General features: G+C 37.3%; 1 protein-coding gene across 2 annotated transcripts in view; it reads right to left on the reverse strand.

Moving 5' to 3' along the window:
- Window positions 1–25298, reverse strand: part of LOC143872801 (mediator of RNA polymerase II transcription subunit) — a 141155-nt gene that overhangs the window by 29532 nt on the left and 86325 nt on the right. For both annotated transcript variants that reach the window (XR_013247683.1, XM_077376769.1), the window contains exons 11-16: window positions 18220–18382; window positions 17879–18124; window positions 2124–2294; window positions 1875–1988; window positions 1601–1726; window positions 17–165 (exon numbers count right to left, since the gene is read on the reverse strand). Coding sequence is in view for 1 of the 2 variants with exons in the window: in XM_077376769.1 (XP_077232884.1) it covers window positions 17–165; window positions 1601–1726; window positions 1875–1988; window positions 2124–2294; window positions 17879–18124; window positions 18220–18382 (969 nt within the window). In the remaining variant the exon portion in view is untranslated. The remainder of the gene's footprint in view (window positions 1–16; window positions 166–1600; window positions 1727–1874; window positions 1989–2123; window positions 2295–17878; window positions 18125–18219; window positions 18383–25298) is intronic.

The following is a 25298-nucleotide window of genomic DNA, read 5'->3' on the forward strand; positions in this document are numbered from 1 at the left end:
TGAAAAAAAAAATTACCGGTCCTTCCAAGACAGATGATTCCCAAGAGCTTTCTGCAGCTCAACTCGCTTGAATGGTCCGGGATAGAGCCAATGCTCAGGAGGCCCACGATTCAAACCAAACAACTTGACTCTCTGTTGAAGCTCTTGCCTGTCAAGTAGACTTATCTGTGGAGTAGATTTACATCATGGAAGATAAATGATTTAGTTTTCAACATCTTAACAAAGGCAGCATTGAAATATCTATATATGCAACATGTTCTCAATGTATTAAGTTCACCTGTTTTGAGCAATACTAAATACAAGTTCATCTATTGTGAAAATATTTATAATTCCATTCCCTGACGGGATAATACAATTTTTATTCTAAACCTTATGCATCGTAGTGGTGGTATTTTAACCAAGTGGAAATTGGAAGGCTGAAAACATCATGCCACTCTCCACCATAAATGTCATATCTTGACTGTCAACATATTATAAGCCTTACAATTCCCTTGTATGTGGGTAATTGAGTAATGAGTGAACTGAACAACTTCATTCTCCTTCATCATGGTGACCTATTCGATGGTGATCACAAATGAAGGCCTATACATTAATGTCCCCTAGTATATCCAATTCCAATTTTTGCATAAGACAACTTTTAGTAATAAAACAATTCTAAGTTCTGCTTAATACATGTAAACGTACAACAACATAGCAACACATTTCGATAGGTATGGGCTTGGGAGCATCACAATCAATTTGTTCTCCCTGGTTCAAGTTTGAGTCAAAGGTTAGGTTGAGGGCTGAGGATCAGCTTTGGAAAGATTTATACGTGGGTGAGTCTACATAAGAGAAACCTAAAAGAAGAAGAATAGAGCATTGCCATTCACTACGTAGTTTATTAGAGGATGTGATGTGTACCATTAGCAATAGACTTGATTTAAGCTAGTTTTTTTTTATGGGACTTGTCTAGTTCTTTTATTTGGAATTTATTTTTATTTTTAGTTATAATTTTTTTTATCCTACATGTGGGGATGTCCATATCAAACCCCACCTATCTCACCTTTTCCCCAAGTCCAGTCCACATATCACTGATGCAAAGTACAAACTTACTATTTTTAGGAAGAGTGAACTTACTATTAATAGTGAACAGACTTACTATTTATAGAAGTGAACTATGATAAATTGAAGGGCGATGATTTTTTCACCCCCCTTTTAACATGATTTGACGTCAAAAAGCGTTAAAGTTGCCCACAATTCACGTTAAAGGGGGGCGCATCCCTCCTACGGAAAGAGGAGGGGGAATCATCTCCCCTAATTGAAGTGTATTTAATGGGTTCTACCTGCAATTTTACATAAATATGCACACAGATTCCAAGGTGTGCTTTCTTTTGCGCTGTTAATATTAGTGATAAAAATATGATGAAGCATTTATAAATCAGCTGAATGCGTCTCAGTTTTTTTAGAGTTTCATCTCTCATTATTTTTAACATAAAATCATCCATTATTTAATTTTCAATCTTGATATAGTTATCAACAGTCACAGACATTTTGACACAAACTATATAGAATTTCTCATAGGCAAAAAAAGGAAAAGGCCTATTGCTTCTAGAAGACATACCACTATGCGTAAGGCATGGGGATCGTCATCACGATCAATAAGAGCTAGAAGGAGAATATCCAAAGGAAGTAGCTCATGCGTCCAAATGAAAAAGGCAAGGTTTGCGCTGGCTTTTGATAGAAGATCCTGAATAAAAAAAACAAAGCGGAAACATTTTTCTCATAAAATAACAGAAATCTAGAAATAGAAAGATGGCAATAAGCATAAACGAGAAACCGTCGTCCACATCAACGACACGATCAAGAAATTAACAACCTAGACATGGTGAGTAGACCTGCAAGAGATGCCCATGTTGAAGTTCAATCTGAATATGGTGCAGGAGGACATCCACCATCGTGTAAATATTTGACGTCACTTCCTCAGGTGAAAATTCTCTCAAGACACGCCCCTGCATTCAAACTTGGCAGAATTTAGCTTCAGAAAAAGGAAAAATCAATGGAAAGAGACAGAAATACAGTGGCTAACATGAAAGAGTAAAGTAGAAAAAAAAAGAGGGGCAATGGAACGAAGGAAAAAGCTATACAAGATTTGCACTATTAATGCTTTCAGGGTGTCCATTCATAAGGATCCAAGCACCGGCACATAGATATTGTCGATGTTGAGGAAAGCTATGACTGAGGTAAGTCATAACATAAGATGGATCAGCTGATGGTGAAAGAAGCTGTCTACATTGGTTGATAACTGTGGTTTCTGCCTGCAACAACAGGAAGTGGATATCCATTAATTAAGAGGACCCAAACGAAATAGAAGAAAACAATAAGAGAGTAAAATTAGAATCTGATAAAACCATTGTTTTAAATTTCGGCAGAAATCCGAACTTTCGGTGGATTTCGGTTAACCGAAATCTGAAAATTTCAGATATTGGTTTGGATTTCGGCCAAAGTTGGTCATTTTGACTGAAATTGTAAAATTTCAGCCGAAATTTGGAAAAAAAAAATTGGTTTCAGTACGACCAAAACCGAAATTTAAATCCATGGATAAAACAGTCAAAGAAGAACAAACACTTATAGAAAATACAGAGACAATGTACTGAGTTCCTAAAAGAACTGCTTAAAAGAAATATTCTGATGTTAAGCATCCATATTTTACTTGAAAAAGTTTCACATGTAGAAAACCCATGTTTGATACACGTGTGGACACAACTATAGGGTTTGAAGAGCTGTTGGAGTGACACTTCAAGGCACTCAAACTCTAGATCATATGCTCCATGTGGAGAATATGATCATGCTGGGTTCAATAGCATTTTTTCCTTTTTCATTTCCGTTTCTCTCGTTCTCTCCATTTAAACTTAGCAATAATAATAATACCCATTGCTTTGAAAATCGTACGATTAATGATTCAAAACAAATCTTATGGATTTCGATTTGAATCCTGTTAAAGTATAAAAGATAAATAACGCCTTTGTCCAACAGCTTAAGCTATTGGAGAAGTTGGTAATTTAACATGGTATCAGAGCCAAAGGTCTCGAGTTCAAACCTCCCGGACAGCAAAATCCACATGCGATGGTCGGCCCAAAGTGGGACCACATGTGTCACGTGTTTGCCAAGTGGGCCACACCAGCGGGGGAGTGTTAAAGTATAAAAGATAAATAATGCCTTTCTCCAACAGCTTAAGCTTTTAGAGAAGTTGGTAAGTTAACAAATCCCATGATTAAATCTTAACGATTCGATCATAAGTCGTACGATTCATGCAATTTATCATAATTAAGTTTTAAATGAAAGAAAATATGAATTTTTTCAAAAGACCAACTTTGAAGAAGCCTTTGAAAAACATATTATTGAGAAGACAAAAGAGACGTAGTTACAACGAATCGAACCAGTCAAGCACAGTGTTCGCTTGAGGGTATTACTTACAAGTTACAATGATGATGGATATGATAATGAGGACATCATCGACGACAGACTAGTTTTTTTATAATTGATAGTTTTCATTTGATGTTTGAGACATAGAAAATTGATATGACCATGTGTCTTTTATTATTTTTAAGATTACTATCCAATATCCATGGGTTTGGATGAGAAATATCTGATTAGTACGTGACAAGTTTGTTAGCAAACAATTCAAATTATGATGTTTATGACTTACGATTCGATTCCAATTTCCAAAACATTGTTAATACTCGATATGGAGCCAACAACAAGGTTCTAGGGATATTTAAACTTCAAGAGCAACTCTTAAATCTTCATATATTCACGAGCAAGAGATGGAACTGACATCTATAATTCCAGTCTTCTTACTGAGGCAAGGAGCACCAAATAGGAGTATGCCTTGCAGAAAGAGAGCACTCAAAGCAAGTGGGACATTCCAATTTCTTATTAGTAAGGATTTCTTTTTACTCTTCCCTTCAACATTATAATTTATTTATTTTCTGTCGGGAGTCAATGGATATGCAAAAAGAGCCCAAAAACGAAAGAAAGATCTCCCATGCAAATAAGGTTCCTCGATTCTTAATAGTAATAATTATGTCCAATGTTTCACAGATGGATTTAATACATGAAAAACATTATTAAGAAAAAAATTCCAAAGAAGGCATAATCATGTCAAAGGGTTCCCAAAGAAGTCTTTAGAAAAGCAAAAGGATAGGTGGCTAAATTGGTACCAGGAAAAATTAATATGAAACAATGATTTCTTGGAAATATCGGGTGACAAGTCGTCAAATTTATTAAAAGGGTGACAAATGCGCATCTGAGCCCTCACCGGACTTTTACTTATTTTCAAAAAAAAAAAAAAAAAAGTTGTCAAATCTAATCATCAATGGCTCCTTGAAAATTTTGTGGGCATGACTAAAGAAAATTCTTTCCATTCGGTTAATGCATTGCCAGTGTTGCATGAATTCTTTGCCACACTATGCCGAATCTGTGTCGACACGTTTCGACACGTGAATCAGACATGGATTCGTGTGGGACACATTCGGATTCTAGTTGCAGCTGTGTCCGCCACGAACCCTGGTTTTTAGGCGAATCCAACACATCGTTGTCTCTTTTAAAAATCAAATCCCATATATTTTCTCTTTGAACTCGTTTTCCTCTTCTTCTTTTTTTTATAAAAGCACATGTCTTCTCTTAATAAAAGCCCTAGTGCCTCGACCCTCCACCCTCATTCCCCCCTTCTTCGACTCTTTTAATAATAACCCTAACGCCTCTACACTCCACCCACAAATTTTTCACGAATATATATAATTAATTAATTTTTATTTAATAAATAATACTGAATCCACGAATCCGACACCTTGAATCCGTGTCGGATCCCAACATGCGAATCTGAATCCATGCAACATAGTGTATCGCAAGTAGTCAATCAATATATGGTATTTTCCTTTGATGTTTTTAATTTTCTTGTTGATTCAACTGTTTTTTGGTTCCTTGGCTGATTCTTGGAGCCAGAGATGTCGCCCTATGTGTAATGATAGAATGAAAAACCATTGGAGAATCCTATTTTCCTCGAGTTAATGGGATATTTGGAAAGAGTGAAATGCTAGTGTCTTTTAAGGCTCCCAATCAAGTTTGAGTGTGGTGATTTGCAAATCTATTGTGGATGTCTCGGAAAGAGTGATCATGAGTTGATATGCAGATCTAGGATGTATCAGAAACAGCAATCATGATGGATAATCTTGATAGAAGTGATTCAAAAAATTTAATTGGTTGGCTTAATATAAAGTTTCCTACTTGTTGGAGATTAAATCACAAAGTAGAAAGATGGTTTTTATATAATGTTATCCTTGGAGAGTTTGTCGCTTTTCAAATATTCATAGAGACTGTGATTCAAGAAGAAGAAGAGGATTACGAAAATAGAGGGCCCAGGTATGCCCTCCAAACCCAAAAGAAAACAAAAGAGAAAGGCTACAAAGTCAATAAGGCCAACAATTTCTGGTACACAGTGTCTTTCTCAATTCCTTCCCTAGAAAGCCCATCCACTATCTTGTTAGCGATCCAAGTTATAAATTTTAATGCAAGAATTAACCTACTCTAGTACCAGTAGATAGAATTTCAGAAGAACACAGTGAAGAACCCAAACCCAAGCAAAAAGGCTACAAACTCAATGAAGCAAAGAGTTTCAGGTACATAATGTCTCTCCCAATTCATTCCCTAGAAAGCCCATCCACCAGTAGATAGAATTTCAGAAACACAGAGTGAAGAACCCAAACCCAAGCAAAAAGTCAAGAATATTTAAATAAGCCAACAATGAGGTGGCGAAAACAAGTGTATCAAGTGCTGTTTTTAGTGACTGCATGCCTATAGCTGTAAGGTGGTAAATTAGAACAAATCTACAGTTAACACTCTGATACCAAATTAGAATACAACTTTTTTTTAATGGTAAATTAGAATACAACTAATAGAAGAAATAAATATCCTAGGGTAATTTGGGTAGCTCTCAGTCACATAGAACAACAAGATAATCCAGATCTTGAACCAATTAAGAAGCAATTTAATGTAGTAAAATCACAACACTCACCTTTAGGTTGATAAGAAATCCAAGAGAACAAAAAAAAAACTATTGCAAATATATCAAAAGCTAGGTTGATTACAGCCATAGCTCAGAGAACAGATCTGATGAAAATCGTGCAGATTTCCACAGCAGTAAGGCTCAGAAAATTGGAATTTCCTCCAAGAGAACTTCATGAACAGATCTGTAGGTATTTCCACTACAGAATCTGCAAAAAATTCCAATGAACAAAATTGCAGAAATTTCTGCACAGAAAATACACCTAAACTCTTTCATTCCAAAAGATGAAAAAATTTCTACAAAACCTAAAGCAAACATACATACATACATACATATATGTGTGTGTGTGTGTGTGTCTATATATATATATATATATATATATATATATATATATATATATAGAGAGAGAGAGAGAGAGAGAGAGAGAGAGAGAGAGAGAGCCAAAGAAAGTTTTGAGGAATATCCAAAAAGGCATTTCGGGAATCAATCTGATTCTATCTCTATTCTTTCAGTTTGAAGAAAGGAAGGATCTATCTCTCGAGCACAGGTTTAGGTTCGCCCTCAATGGGAAAATAGGGGACCTAACAACGCATCTTCACAGACCAAAAACAACGAAATCACCCCTTTCATTCTGGGTGACGGGAAGCTCCATAAAAATCCCTGTGAATAGCCTGAAGAGTATCATGGACAGTGATGTGGGAGTGGAATTAGCCCTCTTGTTAGCCCAAGGGTTCTCATGAGTTCATTCAATCACCTTGTTTTTTATGATTAACAAACTCAAATTGATTAGTCGTTTATGGACTGATCGTTTGCCTTGAGTGCTGTCCTATAGATAGGTAATTCACAGGTAAATCCATACTAGCACACAATATTGATGGCCTATGCTTGAAGATGGACCAAACACAATGCAAATGAGCTAAAGCATACTTGGATCAATCATACACCTTGGAGGATCAACCAAGGAGAAGCTCAAAATTAGTCATCTCAAAGCATTGAACAAACAAAGGAAGATCAATGAAGGCCAAAGCTTGTGGATCAACAACTTGCAAAGGAGCTTGAACCAAATGGTGGCATCATCCTTGGAAGGTGTCAAGCAAAGAAGCTCAACCTTGAAGATCCCAAAGCAAGCGATGCACTAAAGAGAAGATCAAGCAGTGGCTACCTCAAGAGTTCATTCAAGAGAGTGGTAAAAAATGTAGATTGTATCACCCATCTCTCTTGTGTTTTCTCTAGTTAAGGCACATCTTAAAACCCCTAAAAATATGTTTTTCAAAGAGACCAATAAGCTTAAAGAATGACTTAAATAGATAAGTGAATGGCCATGGTGGTGTACCAACATGTTGGAACCCATATGGCATTCCATCACATTTGAACAAAAACCGAGTTCCAAAGGCCAACCTGGACCAACAACTAAATCCTATCAAAACTTGTTTAAAACATTTTCAAATATTTTTGAAAATATTTTTAATAGATAGTTCTCATTTTTCTCATATCCGTAGAGTATAAGAACGTCAAAATCCGACAAGAAACGAAGGAGACATGAATTTTACAAGATAGGAATATCCTGCTGAAAATGGCCTATTCGGAACTCCGAGAATTATTCTCGGAGCTCCGAGCTCGAAACTTCGAGACAATTTCTCAGAGCTCCGAGAAATGGTCCAGGTTCAAAAATGAACCTGTAAAGGTCCACTCGGAACTCCGAGCGCAGACTCCAAGAAGACCGTTGGGGAGTCTAAAAAGGGCATATTTCATTCTCCCCTATATATATGAACCTTGGGGCTTTTGGGAAAACAAAAAATGAGTTAACCTAACATTCCTAGAGCATTAAAAGACATATTTACTCATTTCTAACAAGATTTTCACTCTCCCCTTCTCTCTTGTGCCTTGACCTTAGAATATTTTTGAGAGACGTTAGGACCTTCATTTGTTTATCATCTTCTTGAGTGAGAGTGAGGGATATTTACATGTGATCAGCCTACGAAGAGGCAAGCAAGCAACATCTTCAACTCTTCATTGTATTTGGCAACAAAGGGCGCCGTAGAAGACCCTTGGAGCTTGGAAGCTCGGTTTGTACTTGGCGAAAGGAACGCCGTATTTAAGTTCCTTGGGAAGAAGATAGTGGATAACTCAAGGAGACAAACTTGAGAAGAGTGGAGTAGGTCTTGGGTTAAGACCGAACCACTATAAAAATCCTTGTGTCAAGCCTCTTGTCTCTTCTCCTCTTCTCTTGTGGTAAGCTCTTTACTCTTGCATTTGAATCTCAATTTTAATTTTCTAATCAATCTAAAACTAGTGCAAACAAAGTGTTTAAAATTCCTAAAATTTGAAAAGACACCCAATTCACCCCTCTCTTGGGTTGTTAAGTGGGATTTCACCTCTTTTATTCTCATTAACTTAAGTGACGTAAGTGACCTTTTCTTGGTTCTTCTGAAGGATGGGCCTCATCTGGGTCAAACGATCCTACACTGAAGTGGGCCACATGTGTCAGAACCAGGCTCCAATCTTATGTTACAAATATTGGGTTTCCATCCGTCTTTGGCTCATACTTCGGCTCGAATTGATCTAGGTTGTGACCAAAATCTAGGGTAGAATGCATTTATACCAGAAAGGAAGGTCACTCATAAGATTAAACCAAAATGGACAGCACCCTCAGAACGTTTTTTTTTTAAGAAGGCACCCTCAGAAGGTTGGTATAAGTTAAACTTTGATCACAGCGCAATTGGGAACCCTGGTAAGGCCGGCATTGGAGGAGTCATGCGTGATTCAAAGGAGAAAATATGGATGTCCTATTCTAGGTCTGGGGAAATTGTGACGCAAATGAGGCTGAAGTGAAAGCGCTTCTATTTGGATTAAAATGGTACACCAAGAATAATCTCGGCCCTCTGATAATTGAAGGGGATTCATTAAACGTCATTCTGTGGGCAGAGACTAATTCCAAAGGACCATGGCGGATGCAGAATTTGATTGCGGAAATTAAGGATCTAGTTCAAGAAATTAAACCATTATTGTAGCACAGAAGAAGATCGGCTAATGTGATGGCTGATCGGTTGGCAAAGGATGGGGTATTGCTGGATGCTATGTCAATATATGTGACTCTCGAATTGGAGAACCACCAGTGAACGTAATGTATGACATAACATCGAAAAAGATATAAATAAACTCCACAATTAGATAGAGGACGAATGAAACTTCAATTTTAATCTCGTCCAATCGATCAACCTTCTTCTTCAGTGATCAAAGATATATGATTGATCGATCCACTCCAACACCAGTTGATCATATGTCAATTCATCGCACAATTTCTTTTTATGGGATTCCCTGGGGCACAATTTTTTCACCACTAATTACGTCGATCATGGCATTGAACGAGTCTTCTCCTAGATTAGTTTGTCGTATTAGAAAAGATTCACATACCTCATGGGATTCTTCACTCAAATCCTCATAAGGATACTTCATCATCTAATACTTCAAAGAATTCAAGAATTTCAACCTTAAGTCTTTGCCCCCTTCAATTATTTTCTTGTAGAACTCGATCCAAGGGTTATAATTATTGGCGAAGGGGATACTGATTAGGTCGGGATTGATACCTGGGTTTTCAACTACTCCTAAATTGGACTCTATATGTTCTAACATACACAAAGTTTGATGCATCTCTTGATCACATGTGAGTTAAGTAAGAGAAACATTAAATTGTGCAAATTGTTCTCTCATCTTCTTCGTCTCCCGATCATGCTTCTCCCCTTGTTTTCTGATTAATTCCCTAATCTCCTCAAGATTCTTGTTTTCTTGCACATCGTCACTACAATCCAGACTAGATGACTTTCTAAGAGCCATTTTAGCCCAGATACCAAATGATGTAGCACAAATCTATGATTGGCACATACCAAATTACGATGCAAGTTATCACAGAAATAAAAATTCAAGAGTCGATGTGTAGCTCTTGCTTACAGATTTCAAACAAGATAATCCAAATCTTGAATCAATTAAGAAGTAATTTACCGCAGTAAAATCACATCACTTGCCTTTAGGTTGATAACTAATCCAAGAAGATGAAAAAAAAAAAACTATTACAAATAAATTGATTACAATCGTATTTCAATTCTGATGAAAACCTCACAGAAATTTGGACCGACAAGGCTCACTAAGATTGAAATTTCCTCCAAGAGAAGAACACAGACAGATCTGCAGGTATTTCCAATTCAAAAACTGCTGTACATTTCCATGAACAAAACCGAAATTCGGAGTGACAAGGCTCACTAAGATTAAAATTTCCTCCAAGAGAAGAACACGAACAGATCAGCAGGTATTTACAGTTCAAAAACTGCTGAAAATTCCCATGAACAAAACATGTAACAGCTAAAGAACAAAACATGCTTTATTCCCAGCATGCAAAAACTTCTCCAAAACCTAAACTGCAAGCTCCCAACTTTAGGCAAAAATACTCACTTAAAGCTCCTTACTAAACCCTGTGAATAGTGATGTAAATAGTAACACAACTTTGGAGTTGAGTGAGCCCTCTTTTATTCTAATTCACTTAAGTGACAGAAGTGACTTGTTCTTGATTGTTGTGAAGGATGAGCCCCATCTGAGTCATGGTTTTAGATTTTCATTGAAACCGACATGAAATGACTTAAATGTTTTTGTTTCCATCCCCACGGAAACACATACCGAAATTGAAATGCATACCAAAACCGCAATCGTAAGTCCATTAGTGGTATTATACTTTATCAGTATTTTTTACATAAGTATATTTATACGAATTGAATGTGATATGTAGTGTACGTATTATGTATAAATATTTATATGAATTACACGTGAAATGAGGTCGGTACTGAATTGTCAAACATGCATGAAAGCACATGTCAGCAGCTGTTAGGTGCTTTTAAATCATCAAGGGTGGCTATTTTGCTTACGTGATGGTTTTGAAGTGTGTATTTGTGCTTATTCTATCATTTTCTAAAGTTACATCTTCAAATTCTATCATTTACATATGTTTCCATTCATTTACATGAGTTTACAGGATTTCCACCAAAATTTCCAACTGAAATCGAAATGTTTATGTTTCCGTGGCGACCGAAATCAAAACCGAAACTGAAATTTAAAACTTTATCAGCTTCAAATTGTCCTTTATTAAAGTGGGTCTCATCTGTGTCAGAACTAGGCTCCAATCTTGGGTCCCAAACAGTGGTTTTCCAAACCTTCTTTGGCTCATACTTTAGGTCCAATCCTGAGTCAAAATCAAGGTAAAAAATCTAAGCTCTGATTAATCTCCTTCTGATCAAAACCTGTGTTGTGATCAATGTTCTTGTGATCAAAATATGGGCGCAAAGCTGTACTGTATCACTAGCATTATGTCCTTAAATGTTTTATAACTAATCTTCTTTTTTTTTTGAAAAATGACAATTCATTAAATATCAAAAGCTTTGGCAGGGGACAAGATGTCCCACAGCGACAAGTACAAAGGAATGGTCCGGAGACCAATTACAAAGACCATTTATAATAGTCAGTTAATAGGCGACACAACTAGTACAGATTCCCGGAGGACTCCCTCCTTAGCTAAGGTATCCGCCGCCTCATTTGCAGACCTCCTCCGATGCTCAATCTTGGGCTCCAATAATTTCATTAGATCTAAGATTTCCGCAATTAGTCCTTGAATCCTCCAGGGACCCTTAGATTTGTTTGACGCCCAACTTACTACATTAGCTGAATTCCCTTCCACCATTAGCTGCTTCAAGTCATGCTCATAAGCCTATCGAAGACCAAAGAGCAGGGCATTAACTTCAGCTTCATTCACGTCACATTCTCCTGCCGGGCCCGAGAAAGACATGATTATTGTTTCGTTGTCGTCCCTGATCAGTCCCACAATCCCAGCTTTACCTAGATTGCCTATCGAGCTCCCATCAAAACTTAGCTTGATTTTATAACTAATCTTGGTTCTGTGCTTTTTTAATGGTATTGATTTTTTAAATGACGAAAGTGTTCCTGCGCTGCAGCGCAGGGAGCTCCCTGCGCTTTAGTGACTTATAAAGCCTCCCATTCGTCACTTTTTGTGGACCCGCAAAGGTGGACCCGCTATACGAGCCAATGGGAGGCTTTATAAGCCACTAAAGCGCAGGGAAGCTCCCTGCGTGGAACACTTTTCTCTTTTCAAATTTTATTTTTTGTTTTATTTTCATTTTGGTCAAAGTTATTTAGAAGTGTTGTGTGCAGCTTACACTTTACCACTTCAAATTTAACAATAAACTAAACTTAAGTCGCACCATTTTCACTAATTTGATCATCAACAAGAAGAGTTCTACCGGCAAGACGGTCTCGACTTGACGAACGAAAAGGACCATGAATACATGCAGACAACGCATTTTCTAGGTGATTGGGATCATTGATCTAATGGACCATCAAAGGACGACCAACTGGGTCTAGGCACATTTCTGGTATCAGTTTCGGTCGCTGCGGAAACAAAAATGTTTTGGTTTCGGTCACAAATTTAGAGGGAAATCTTGCAAAATCACAAAAAACATACGGGAACATACGCAAATGATAGAAGTCAAATATGAAACTTTAGGAAACGCTAGAATAAGCATGAATTGGAGCTCGAAGAGCAAAATGAAAGATTGGTTTTGCTTAGCATGTGCTTACTGGAATTTCAAATGGCTGTGTTGTTGTCGATGGTGTAATCTAAACAATCGGGAGCATTTGCCTGGAGATACAACCCCACATCCACGGTGGGGGTTAAAGGAAAAAAGAAATAAGGTGAATTCAAATTGGAGATTCGGGGACTGGAGTTGTTTATCCTGTAACTACCCCAATTTTAGATGGAGGGACAAATGTCGAAGGTGCCATCTGACTGTGAAGGGCACTCTCTCGTCTGCTAAGGCAAAATCCAACCCGGACGCCAGATTGGATAATGGTAATAAGGAAGCTGATCGATGGCCCGACTCGGGGACGATCTCTCCTTTGATCAAGGGGGTATTCCGTCTTTAATCATCTCGGGTAAGGAAGTGGAAACAAGACTGGACACTCTAAAAAATTGCCTCATCGGGAAGAAGAGGAATATTTCCGAATCCCTTGGAGATCTTTGGCAGTGAGCTAAGAAATCCTGGAATATCCCTTCTCTCTCCTGCCCATGCGATCTATCAAAGAATGAGGTTTTGTTTATGTTTGAGTCGGAGATGGAACCCACCTCGATCCTAGCCAAAGGAAGGGAGGTACGAGATAGTAAACTGCATTCCGTTTCTATTTGGGGTACAGAGTATGTCCAAGGTGTGGAGGCGATATGGATTAACTTTTATGGCATCCCCCTTCATGTTCGGGCATTATCTACAGTTGAAGCTTTAGGTGGCCTACTTGGTCGAGTTTTGGAAGTTAAAATGGACGGGGTTCATAAACAATGCATGTCGTTCGTATCAGTTAAAATTCTTGTACCATGATGGAAGTTACTTCCAACCACTATTCAGATCCGAGCATTGGGACAATGTTACTCTGTCGGAGTCGAAAAGGAGGCTCCCCAAGCTTTTGGGACATTGTTAGAAGTTTAGTTCTTGGGGAACTGAAACGTAATTGTTGAAGTTTGGAGGAAGCTTTAGTGGTGTTTATTTTCATAGCATAGGCTAGTTTTTTGTTATAGACTCTTTTAATGGTCTAAGAGTATACCCCTGGCTAATCTTTTTTTATGTTATGTAATGCAAGTCGGGACCTCTGGTCCCCAATGTATCTTTCATAGTATCAATGAAATTGTCAATTTTCAACAAAAAAAAAAGCAAGAATACACACTTGGAAAACATTACATAAGCAAGACAACCATCCATAATGGTTAAACAATAATGAACACCTAGTGATATGAATTGTCGCACATGTTAGATAATTCAGGACAACCACATTTCGCACTTAATTCATATAAATAGTTATATATAATACATATACCACATTTCACATGCAATTCATACAAATATAATTATGTAACACGATGATATAGCATACCACAAATACACTGCGGTTTTGACTTCGGTATACGTTTCGATTTTGGTAATGTGTTTCAGTGAGGATGGAAACAGAAACATTTTGGTCGTTTCGTGTCGATTTCGGTGGAAATTTAAAAACATGGGTCTAGGTCCGACCTCAAATGGAGATCTCATTCACAAGATTGTGGGGTGAAGAAATCAACGGTTTGAATACATCTTAAAGGACAATTTTTCATCATGCTTAATCAAAGGTATAGAATCAACCAATGAGAGAGGGGACGGATTTATGATGGCCCACAAAATTCATAGACTTCACTACCCTACACGTGGTGGTGACTCCATGCCGTACATGATCATTTACCTTAACAAAAGTGATGCTCTTCTAAAAATATTTTCACTATGATTTGGAAATTAAAGGATTACCATGCTAGAAAACTAATGTACATGTTCTTCACTGACAGACAAGTCCAACTTAAATATTATGAATGCAAGAAAGGAATCTGGGAATGACTGAATGATCGATGGGTGTAACTAATTCGGGTTAGTATGAGGGCAAAAGAACAGTAACTAATCTAATCTTGTCAACAATGTATGAATTAAAAATATATTTTTAATACGATAGACTTCAAAAATATCTCTGCATTACCAGATGCGATACATGACACAGTCTGAACAAAACAACAATTAAAGCACAGTTGAATTCCCAGTTAGAAAAAATACAAGCAAAGAAGGTAGAGAAGTGTTCTAATAAGGCCACTTAGGTTTTTGAAATTCACTTTTTAATTCACAAAAGTTAAGTGACATTGAAGCTCAATTGTAAAGACCACCCTTTCGATCTCCCTTATTGATCTTTATAAAAATCTAATTTTAGGCCTATAGTGTTTAAATAAGTGGTCAAGATCATCGATCCACCTTGGATCGATATCGGATCTTGAAATTTGACCTTTATTTTTCCCTCGATTACCTTAGATCGGATGATCTATGGATCAAGGGTCTTTATTTAAAGTAATTAGAACTTTAAAATGATAAATAACTTTCCTTGAAAATTATTTTTTTCGCGAAAAATAGCAAAGTTTGGAAAAAAAATTGATAAAATGGAGGAATTTGGGAGTAGCACACGTTTTCCACTTCGTGGGAAAACGTGCGCATGTTTCCCCAAGTTGGGTGGGTCCACCTACTTATGTTGAATGTTTAAAGAGATCTCACAAAAATCTTAATGAATATATGAAGGGCATAATAAAGGGTAAAATATACTTAAAAAGGAAAGGAAAATATGCAAGTCAAATGGATAAACATAGAAAGAGATAAAATAGGATCTTAGTTAACTAAAATAGGGAAAAATAGCAAGATTTCCCCTCTTTTGGAAAACCGTGCGCACAACTCTTCCTCTTAAGTTGTGTGCAACATCCTTGTGGGCCCCTCTTGCATATTATTTTGAAAATTAAAAGCCTGAGTAAGTTACCTATATTATGGGTTTTTTAATTAGCAATAAATGATGAAATAACACCTAAGAAAGAGAAGAATTAAAGAAACAAATAAAATAAAACAAAAAAATATAGTAAGAAGCCCACGCTTTTCCTTTCTTGGAAAAACGTGCACACAAAAGTTCTCCCCTCTCCCTTGCGAAAAAAAAAAAGGGAAAAAAAGAGAGAGGGAAAAGTAGAGCAAGAGAAAAAGAAAGAAAGGAAGAGAAGAGAAGAAAGAGAGCGATCCAGCCTCTCCAACTTTGATCCAAGTGCCCTATTTTCATAACCTAAGGATTTCTAAGAACTTTAAAATAAATGATCATAGGATTGTACCCCTTGATCAAGATCTATGACTTTAGGGTTTTCTTTCATTACGTATACTCGTAAATCTAGAAATTTTGGGTGGGTTTATACAAGCGAGTATTGTGTAAACGAATCTAGAAATTTTAGGTTAACGTCTATATGTATATAAAAATAATAATAATAATAATAATAATAATATGATATTAGTATTAAATCTGAAATTCGTTTAAATCAACTCTTATACATATAAATAGGGGTATTAAATCTGAGATTTCAAGTACAAATTTACATGGGTATATATATATTTTGATAAGACCTACTAAATGTGTGTGCGTGTGTGTATATAAAACTGAAATTTTGGACTAACTTTTATATCTATAAGAATTGATATTAAATCTGAAATTTAACATCAGTTGATTATATATGAAGATATATTTTGATTTTGTTGGAAAAGAATTTGATATATAAGGCATATGCATATAAATAAATGTATGCGTGTGAATCTTAAATTTTTTCGAACCAAATTAGATGTGTAAAATTTCATATTTAAATCTGAAAAAAAAAAGTTTAGTGTAAAAAATACATACGTATAAAGGTGTTTTTATAACTGAAAGTTAGGATCAATTAAATATACATGTATTACTGTATATTTGGGATTTTTCTTTTAGACTAGTAATATATGTAGAAAAGGGTGTTTATCAATCTGAAATTTTAAGATAACAAATTGAATGCCAAAATTCGTCGCACTAGTGATGCTTTTCTTTTCGTTGGCAGATGAATGTCGCCATTACTTGTAAAATTATTTTTCCCCATATTTATATATATAATGATAATAATAATTATTATTCAAACAAAGGATAAATGGTACTCCGAAACCACTTTAGGATAGAAATGGTAAACTTGTGTGAATCTAGCATAATTGTATGATGGCCTCATTTTCAGGTTGATCGCCCCCTCTACTCTTGTTTAGAGACCTTGCGGTTTCTCTCATCATGCAGACTTGTTAAGGCAAGTGACAGTTGGATTATTCTTGTATATCTCTCAATATGGGTTTGTTAATGTTAGATTAATTTTCGAATTTATATTCCTATTCCAATTAGTTGTTCTAGTTAAATTGATACGATAACTCCGTTGATTTCAATTCCAAATTCTATATAGATATGCATGTCGTAGTTCAAAGAAAGAAAAAAAAGGGATTTGGATTATTTTATACTTCGTCATGGACATATAGATGGGGGTATAAGGGAGGCCGTTGTGTCGTCCTTGGACAAAAAGGTCAAAAGTCAACACGATGAGTGCGCAGCCTTGTGTTGATAATCTTTCAGAAGGGAAATAATCCCTAAGGCGACTTGACATGAAGTCTATCATCCGTAATCAAAAGACCAAAACCGCCACTACCTTTAGACGGGGGTAGTGGATAAGTCGTGAGGCATGGTACCTGGACGGAAATAAGTGAAAGAAAAAGAAAAGGGGAAAAATGGCAGATGAGCCCGAGGTGTAGCCGTCACATATCATCTACATATTTTACACACAAAAAATTTTATGTTCCTTTAACTATTGTCGATTTTGGGTTTATATTGTTCTTCATATCTTCATATCTTTCTTGATAGCATATTCTTCATATGATCATTCTACATTACCTCTCAGTAATATTGTTTGATTTACTTAAATTAAGTCACTGGAGGATCTTGCTGACATTGTTTTACACCACAGGAAATGAAAATGTGGGTGATGCTGCCTTTGCTGATGAGGAGACCTAGAAGGGAAAAGGGGAGGGGATTGGAGTTCTTGAGTTCCGATGACTTGTTTTATCATCGTTTTAATTTCAAGTTCATGGATTGTTTTATTGTAGGACTTATATTTTATTTCTCAGACTGGTTAACTTATTTGGGTTTTGATTTGGAATAAGAATTGTGGATGTGGTAGGTTTAAAAATGTTATTATTTAGTTTATCTTCTGTCAAAAAAAAAATCATGATGGTTTTTTTTAGTTGTTTCTTTTGCTTGTAGCGGCTCGATTGTTTCGGGTCGTTTCATCACTGTACTAGCAAATATAGGAACAAAATCCTTTACAAAAAGGAACCAAGAATCTTGGTTACAAATGAATACCTGCTGCCATGCTTGGAATGCCTGGCCCCTTTTATCCATCCGGCCCATCAATGACTCACGAATAAGAGGAGGAAAATGTCGCAGAGTTTTTTCAGACCAGGTATGCTGGCTAGTTACCATTATTTGCTCTAAAAGTGGCTGAAGGAAAACCATGTGTTCAACCTCCGCAATTCCACGGGTCTTAATAGTGATAGCAAGACTAATTATTGTTATCCTGTTCAAAGTTTCAGTAAACTCAGTTGGACCCTGCACAAATCAGTCTTAATCAGCAATATTTCAAAGTAAAACATTTTTACTTAACGTAACAGATTTGCAGGTTCTAGATCTTCCAGCATGTCCACCTTTAATTCCTTTTTCACCAGAAAAAAATCTCGCAGTGACAAAATCAGATTCATGCATAAATTTTCAGCCAATCTAAAAAGGCGATGCTCCCCACGTTTCCCCTTTATCATAGCAATTATTTTGGTGACATCATACATAAGGGCCTTGCTTTTTCCATGGTACCTACAAGAAAGAGCATCTACAGTAAGAAATAGCAAAAGAGAGAAGGTAGATATAAGAATTAAGACATCTGACCACAAAACTGATAAAATTAGCATTCAACCATCAAATACTTTCCACCATGAACTAGGATGTGGGTGGACGGAGAAGGTTGGAGCTGGGATGGAACACGGATGAGAGTCGAAGGAGAAGCTTGTGAACTGCAACTATAAATGTATAGGGAAAATCCATACAATAAACTATATAAACTTTATTTACAGAAGATAATAATTGTGTATTTACAGAATCAGACACAAAAAGGAAATCAAGAAAAATAGAAAATCCTTTCTCAGTACCGATATAACAACAAACATTTGAATAGCTTCAATTGTATGTATCAATTGGGGCACAAGTATACAAGAGTATATATTAAATGACACAGAAATAACTTTCTTAGTGCATGTATTATACAACAAATAGAATATAGTATATATTATGATAGATTAACCATCGAAGGTGATGAAGGCATATGGTTGCTATGTCACAAATATCACCCAGAAATTCAATTTCTCGCGAGAAAATTGTGATGTTTTGATTAAATGATAAAACACGTTCTCCTCGCGAGAAATTGAATTTTTTCACGAGATTTAAATTTATCATGATTTTATCCCGATAAATTGTGGAGTTGACTTTAAAAAATATTTTAAACTTCTAATTCACTCTAAAACCTCTTAGACATCCTAAAACCTTTGACCTAACCCTAATTCCAAATTAAAAAAGTGTATATAATTGATATTTTATATTTGTAAACTAATTTACTTTTACCATTTTTTCCCATATAAACCCGAAAGATAAAAAATGGGCAGTCAGAACAAAACTCCACAAAGAGGATTTATGAACTTTCATATAAATTAAGAGGGCTCTAGTCACTTCAAGGAGATGGTATTTTTTACATTTCGTCACCCCATTTTGTTGACATGTATAGGCACATGATGTCGAAAGAATAATATCATGCTGCTATTAAAAAGTCTGAAAAGGTGCTAATAAATATTTTCTAGCATTAGCTGATCTTAAGATGATTACAAAAGTATCAAACTGAGTTTAATTTTCAACATAAAATGATTGAAAAAATGTAAATAGGTCCAAACGACTTTTCAATAGATAAAGCCGGGTAATCTGAAAATAATTATCTACAAAAGTAACAAAATATTTGAAGTTCAAGTAAGACGAAACTTAAATTGGACCCCACATCTGTATGGACTAACATAATATGACCAGATACACAACTATCCGCCCTAAACTAAAACGATACCATATGATGCTTACTAAATTGACATGACTCACACACAAGAGATGGTGCTTGACTTAACTCAGGAACTAATTTCTTCAATGTTTCCAGTTATGGATGACCAAATCGACCATGCCATTAAATTAGAGACAAAGAACTTAAGCGTGCAGTCGTAGTAGTTCCTCCTTCCAAGTGATACAGCACAACATATTCATGCCTTCACCAATCTTCTTCGCCTTTACATCTTGAAAAACACAATATAGATGGAAAAAGATACTGAGCAAACAAAGGCTTTTGTTAGTTTGCTAACAGACAACAAATTATAGGAAAATAGAGGAAAAAGTGAAACAAATGATAATGAAATGTCAGAGGTGGAATGAATGACACCCATGCAAGATACTCTGGATGATGTACCATCAGAAAGGGTAACATTCTGAGGAGAAGAGGACTGGAATTCAAAGCCCCTAGGTCAATGACCCAAGGCCTAGATATATAGAGGAAAGAAGACCTCACTTGCACCACGACCAGCACCTCTATCGCGTTGGCTAGTGCCTCTGCCTCCCCCGTCTCACAGCTTGCATCACAACGATACTGACCACGTTGATCGCCTCTGCCATGACTAAACCGACCACAAGCATAACCAGCACCCCCTTGCACCAAAGGGCAAATCTATCAACGATCGATCCACCAATGAGCCCAAAAGATGTACAACATTGAATCCGAGAGAAGGCTTCTGGTAAGAAACTGCACTGCCTCCTAGAATCTATGAGCAAAGTGGTCCATATTCTGGTTGAAGGTCTGTAAGGAATTTAACAACACATATCTTCGTGTTATTTTCTCATAACACAATATCAATGGACGGGCTGATAGACATCTAAATCATCACTCAGATTCATCAATACGAATACTAATCAGTATCCAGATCCACTGATCTTCGGCTCCATGTTGTTCCATAAAAGTCATGATTTATGCATTCTCTTGTATCCATGTTTCCTAGTTTCTGTCATCCAAGTTAGGTTTATTAGCTATTAAGTACTACAACTTACCTTTTTTGGTAAGAAATCCTTCCATGGATTTGGCCCACTGAACATACTTGCTTCCATTACGTTTAATGCAGGCCATTTGAATGACCAAATCATTCGTATTTACCTTCGTTTCCATAGTAGAGAAAAATATAGAGATCACTAATCACTTCAACTAAGGAGAATAGGACAAAACCTTTTCAACGGCCATAGAGACAACCCTTCAACTTCACATACAACACACACAAAGCAGTCCACACGTGGACACATGGAAATATCCAGGACGAATTTTGTCAAACAGCTAATGCACAAGAAATAACTCCCCAATCCACATGCATACACATTGAAAAGCACAACACTAACATATCATATAAATCTGCACCACAAAAGCAGTCCACTCACAGTAATACGGACACCAAATTAGCAAGGACAAAGATCACGACATACCAAAGGAAAAAATGTTGTAGGCATGGTCCGATATAACAAGACCATGCCCAGATCTGAAATCACGCCCAGATCTAATCAAACCACATCCAGACCTGAAATAATGATAAGAATCATAAGATCCAACCTCACCATGTCCAGATTTAGCCCAAGCACACCCAGATGCTTCTCTTGAAATTAAGATCACCACAACACAAACATCATTACCAAAAAAAAATACATATCATCCTCACTTAATAGGGTTCAGAATGAGGCTTCAATCAACACAGTATCACAAAAAAAAAAGTAACCGATCAGTACAAGAGACTCCTTTTTTTTGTTGGTTCAAAAAAAAGAAGAAAGAGAATATTAGGGAAGATCCCTAAGAATCAACCTAGCTTTGATTCCATGTGAATATTCACATGGCAGAGATCTAGAGGGGAGAGGGAACAGAAAAGAAGAGAAAGAAATGGAGGGTGATTAGAGAGAGTAGTCAAGGAATGAGGACAACAGAGAAGAGGCATTTTGCATCAGTTAACACAAAACACCTTCTCCCTCATTTTCTTATCATTAATTTTGGTTAATGATCAAAAAATACCCTTACAGGATAAATATAACCAAATATTAGATTATTAATGTATAATTGCTTAGCATATTATGTGCAACATTATATAGCTATAAGCCTATGTTGAGAGAAAGAATTAGAGAAGAGAAAGTGAGTTAGAGAGATGATCTCCCCTCACTAACATATTTATTAATAATGGAGAAGCATAATTAAATCTATGCCCTTGGGCTTATTACATATATCCAATTATATCCAACACTCCCCATCAAGCTGTAATGTAGATATTGTACATTCCTAGCTTGCTACAAATATCATTCAACTTTGACTTAGGCAAGGGTTCATAAATATGTCAGCTAATTGGTCCACAGATCGAGTAAAAGAAACCTGTATCTCTCCTTTATGAATTTTCTGACGAATAAAGTGGCAATCCACCTCTATATGCTTGGTTCTCTCATGGAAAATAGGAATAGTGGCTATGTGAATTGCAACTTTATTATCACAATAAAGTTGAGCTGAAGAAGAACAAGGAAAACCAATCTCTGCCATGAGGGAACATAACCAAAGGAGCTCCCCACTAGTATAGGACATAGCTCGATATTCTGCCTCAGCACTCGACTTCGAAACAATTTCTTGCTTTTTACTTTTCCAAGACACCAGATTGCCCCCAACAAATGTACAGTAGCCAGTGGTTGATCTCCTATCTGCTGGAGATCCTGCCCAATCTGCATCACAGTAGCCTTCTATTCTGACATGTCCATTTTTCTTGAATAGTACCATTCCCTGGTGCTCCTTTCAAATAACAGAATCTGAACTACTGCCGCCCAGTGAGAAGTACGAGGAGCACTCATAAACTAACTGACTACTCCAACTGCATAGGAGATATCTGGGCGAGTAACTGTAATATATATGAGCTTGCCAACTAGTTGTCTATATCTGCCAGGGTCTTCCAACAGATCTCCTTCCTCTGGAAAAAGCTTCACACTAGGATCCATAGGCACAAATATAGGCTTTACTCCAAGATTTCATGTTTCTTCCAGTAGATCTAACACATACTTTCTCTGTGATAGAGATATTCCTTGAGAAGAATAGGCCACCTCTATCCCTATAAGTATTTAAGTCGACCCAAATCCTTTGTAGCAAACTCTGTCTGTAAGAAACTCTTCAACCTTTGAATTCCTCCTGAGTTGTTTCCTGTAATAATGATGTCATCAACATACACAATCAGAAGGATGCACCCTGCAGAGGATTTATGACTGAATACTGAATGGTCTACTGCACACTGTCTAAGACCAAAGCGAATAACAGCCTCACTAAATCGACCAAGCCATGCTCTTGGAGGCTGTTTCAAGCCATATAAGGATTTCTTAAGGCGACAAACAGAGGAGGCTGTTTCAAGCCATACACAATCAGAAGGATGCACCCTGCAGAGGATTTATGACTGAATACTGAATGGTCTACTGCACACTGTCTAAGACCAAAGCGAATAACGGCCTCACTAAATCGACCAAGCCATGCTCTTGGAGGCTGTTTCAAGCCATATAAGGATTTCTTAAGGCGACAAACAGAGGAGGACATCTCCCCCTGAGCAGCATACCCTGGAGGCTGCTCCATGTAAACCTCCTCCTGTAGATCACCATGCAGAAAGGCATTCTTCACATCAAGTTGATGTAGAGGCCAACCATGATTAGCCGTCATGGATAAGATGACACGAACTGAAGGAATCTTGGCTACAGGGGAGAAAGTCTCATGATAGTCAACCCCAAAAGTCTGAGTGTACCCCTTAGCAACCAGACGAGCTTTCAACCGTTCAACCTTTCCATCAGGTAAATACTTAATGGAGAAGACCCAACGACAACCAACTGGTCGAGTCCCAGCTGGAAGAGAAACAAGTTCCCATGTTTGGTTGGATCGAAGTGCCCCCATTTCCATATCCATAGCAGCTCGCCACTCAGGATGTTCAAGAGCCTCCTGTAATGATTTTGGTAACTCTACAGAGGACAAGGAAGAAACAAAGGCTTGAAAAGAAGGCGTTAGTCTATCATAAGAAATAAACTGAGAAATAGGATGGGCTGTAGAATGAGACCTAGTACAGGGTCAGCAAGCAAAGGAAGAAACAAGGGTACCGCATCCGGGATGGAACTAGGAGCAGGAGGAGTCGAAGGCCTAAAAAAAGGTTCTGATTCAAAGAATGTTACGTTGGCGGAGATAAACCATCATCGTAAACGAGGACTATAGCAGCGATAACAACGCTCTAGCCGATGATCAAGTTTGTCTCTACTAGGTCCAAGAAAGTGAACGAAACAAACACACTGAAAGACGCGAGGGAGGAAAGGAAACGGCTCTTCTAGAGGATACAACAGACAAAAATGAGAGGAACCACAAAGGACAGAAGATGGGAGACGATTTGCAAGAAAACATGACGTCAACACGGCCTCTCCCCAAAAAGATTTAGGGACTCGCATTTGAAACAAGAGCGTGCGAGTAACTTCAAGTAGGTATCTCAATTTTCTTTCTGCGATACCATTTTACTACGACGTATAGGCACACGAAGATTGATGAATAATTCCATGACCTGTAAGATAATCCTCAAAACCATGTGTAGAAGAGAAATATTCGTGAGCATTATCAATACGGAGACATTTGATATTACAATTAAACTGGTTATTTATTTCAACATGAAATTTCTGAAAAGCACTGAAGACCTGGGAGCGGTCTTTCAACAAATAGATCCATGTCATACGTGAATAATCATCAATAAAAACAACAAAATACCTAAAACCATTATTGGACACGACCCTAAAGGGCCCCCATACATCAGAATGAACTAAACTAAAAGGACTATCGACACGACTGAGGACTCGGGAAGGAAAGGACACCCGGTGATGCTTCCCAAGTTCACACGACTCGCACTGGAATGGAGAAATAGCGGATGGAACATAAGATGTTTGTTGAAGGCGCTGAAGGGACGGATGACCAAGATGGCAGTGCCATTGAAATGCATCGACGGATGTATGCAGGACTGTAGGAGAACGATTGCACTCAAGGCGGTAGAGACCATCCACCTCACGACCCGATCCAATCGTCTTCCCAGTCGAAAGATCCTGAAAAACACAATACGATGGATAAAATGAAATGGAGCACTGAAGATTTTTCGTTAATTGACTAACAGACAATAAGCTAAAAGGAGATTTTGGAACACATAAAACAGATGATAAAAAAATATTAGGTGAAGGACAAATTGTGCCAATACCAGTGATGGGGGAAGTGGACCCATCAACAAGAGTAATGGTCTGAGTTCCTGTCGGAATCGAATGAAAAGAAGCAAGCTGAGAAGAGTTACCAGTAATGTGATTTGAGGCTCCCGAGTCGATAATCCAGGACCCGGAGCTAGAAAGTAAGGTCGTGGGTGAGCTACCTGGCTGAGCAAACCCAGCAGTATGATGGGAGGCATTCTGTCTGAACCGTTGCAGCTCCTCATAATCTGATCTCGTGAATGTGAAAGGTTCATCAGCAGAAATAGAGACGGGCAAAGAGGTCACACTGTCAGACGGACCGGTTACAGTGAGATGAGCTGACCGGCCTGTGCGAAGCTCTAGATGTAGTGTGTAGCATGTCTCAATATGGTGGTCATCCCTATGACAA

The sequence above is a fragment of the Tasmannia lanceolata genome, unplaced genomic scaffold, assembly GCF_043159265.1.
Source record: "Tasmannia lanceolata isolate RefF3 unplaced genomic scaffold, GAP_Taslan_0.1 ptg000002l, whole genome shotgun sequence".
In the NCBI taxonomy this organism is placed as follows: Eukaryota; Viridiplantae; Streptophyta; class Magnoliopsida; order Canellales; family Winteraceae; genus Tasmannia; species Tasmannia lanceolata.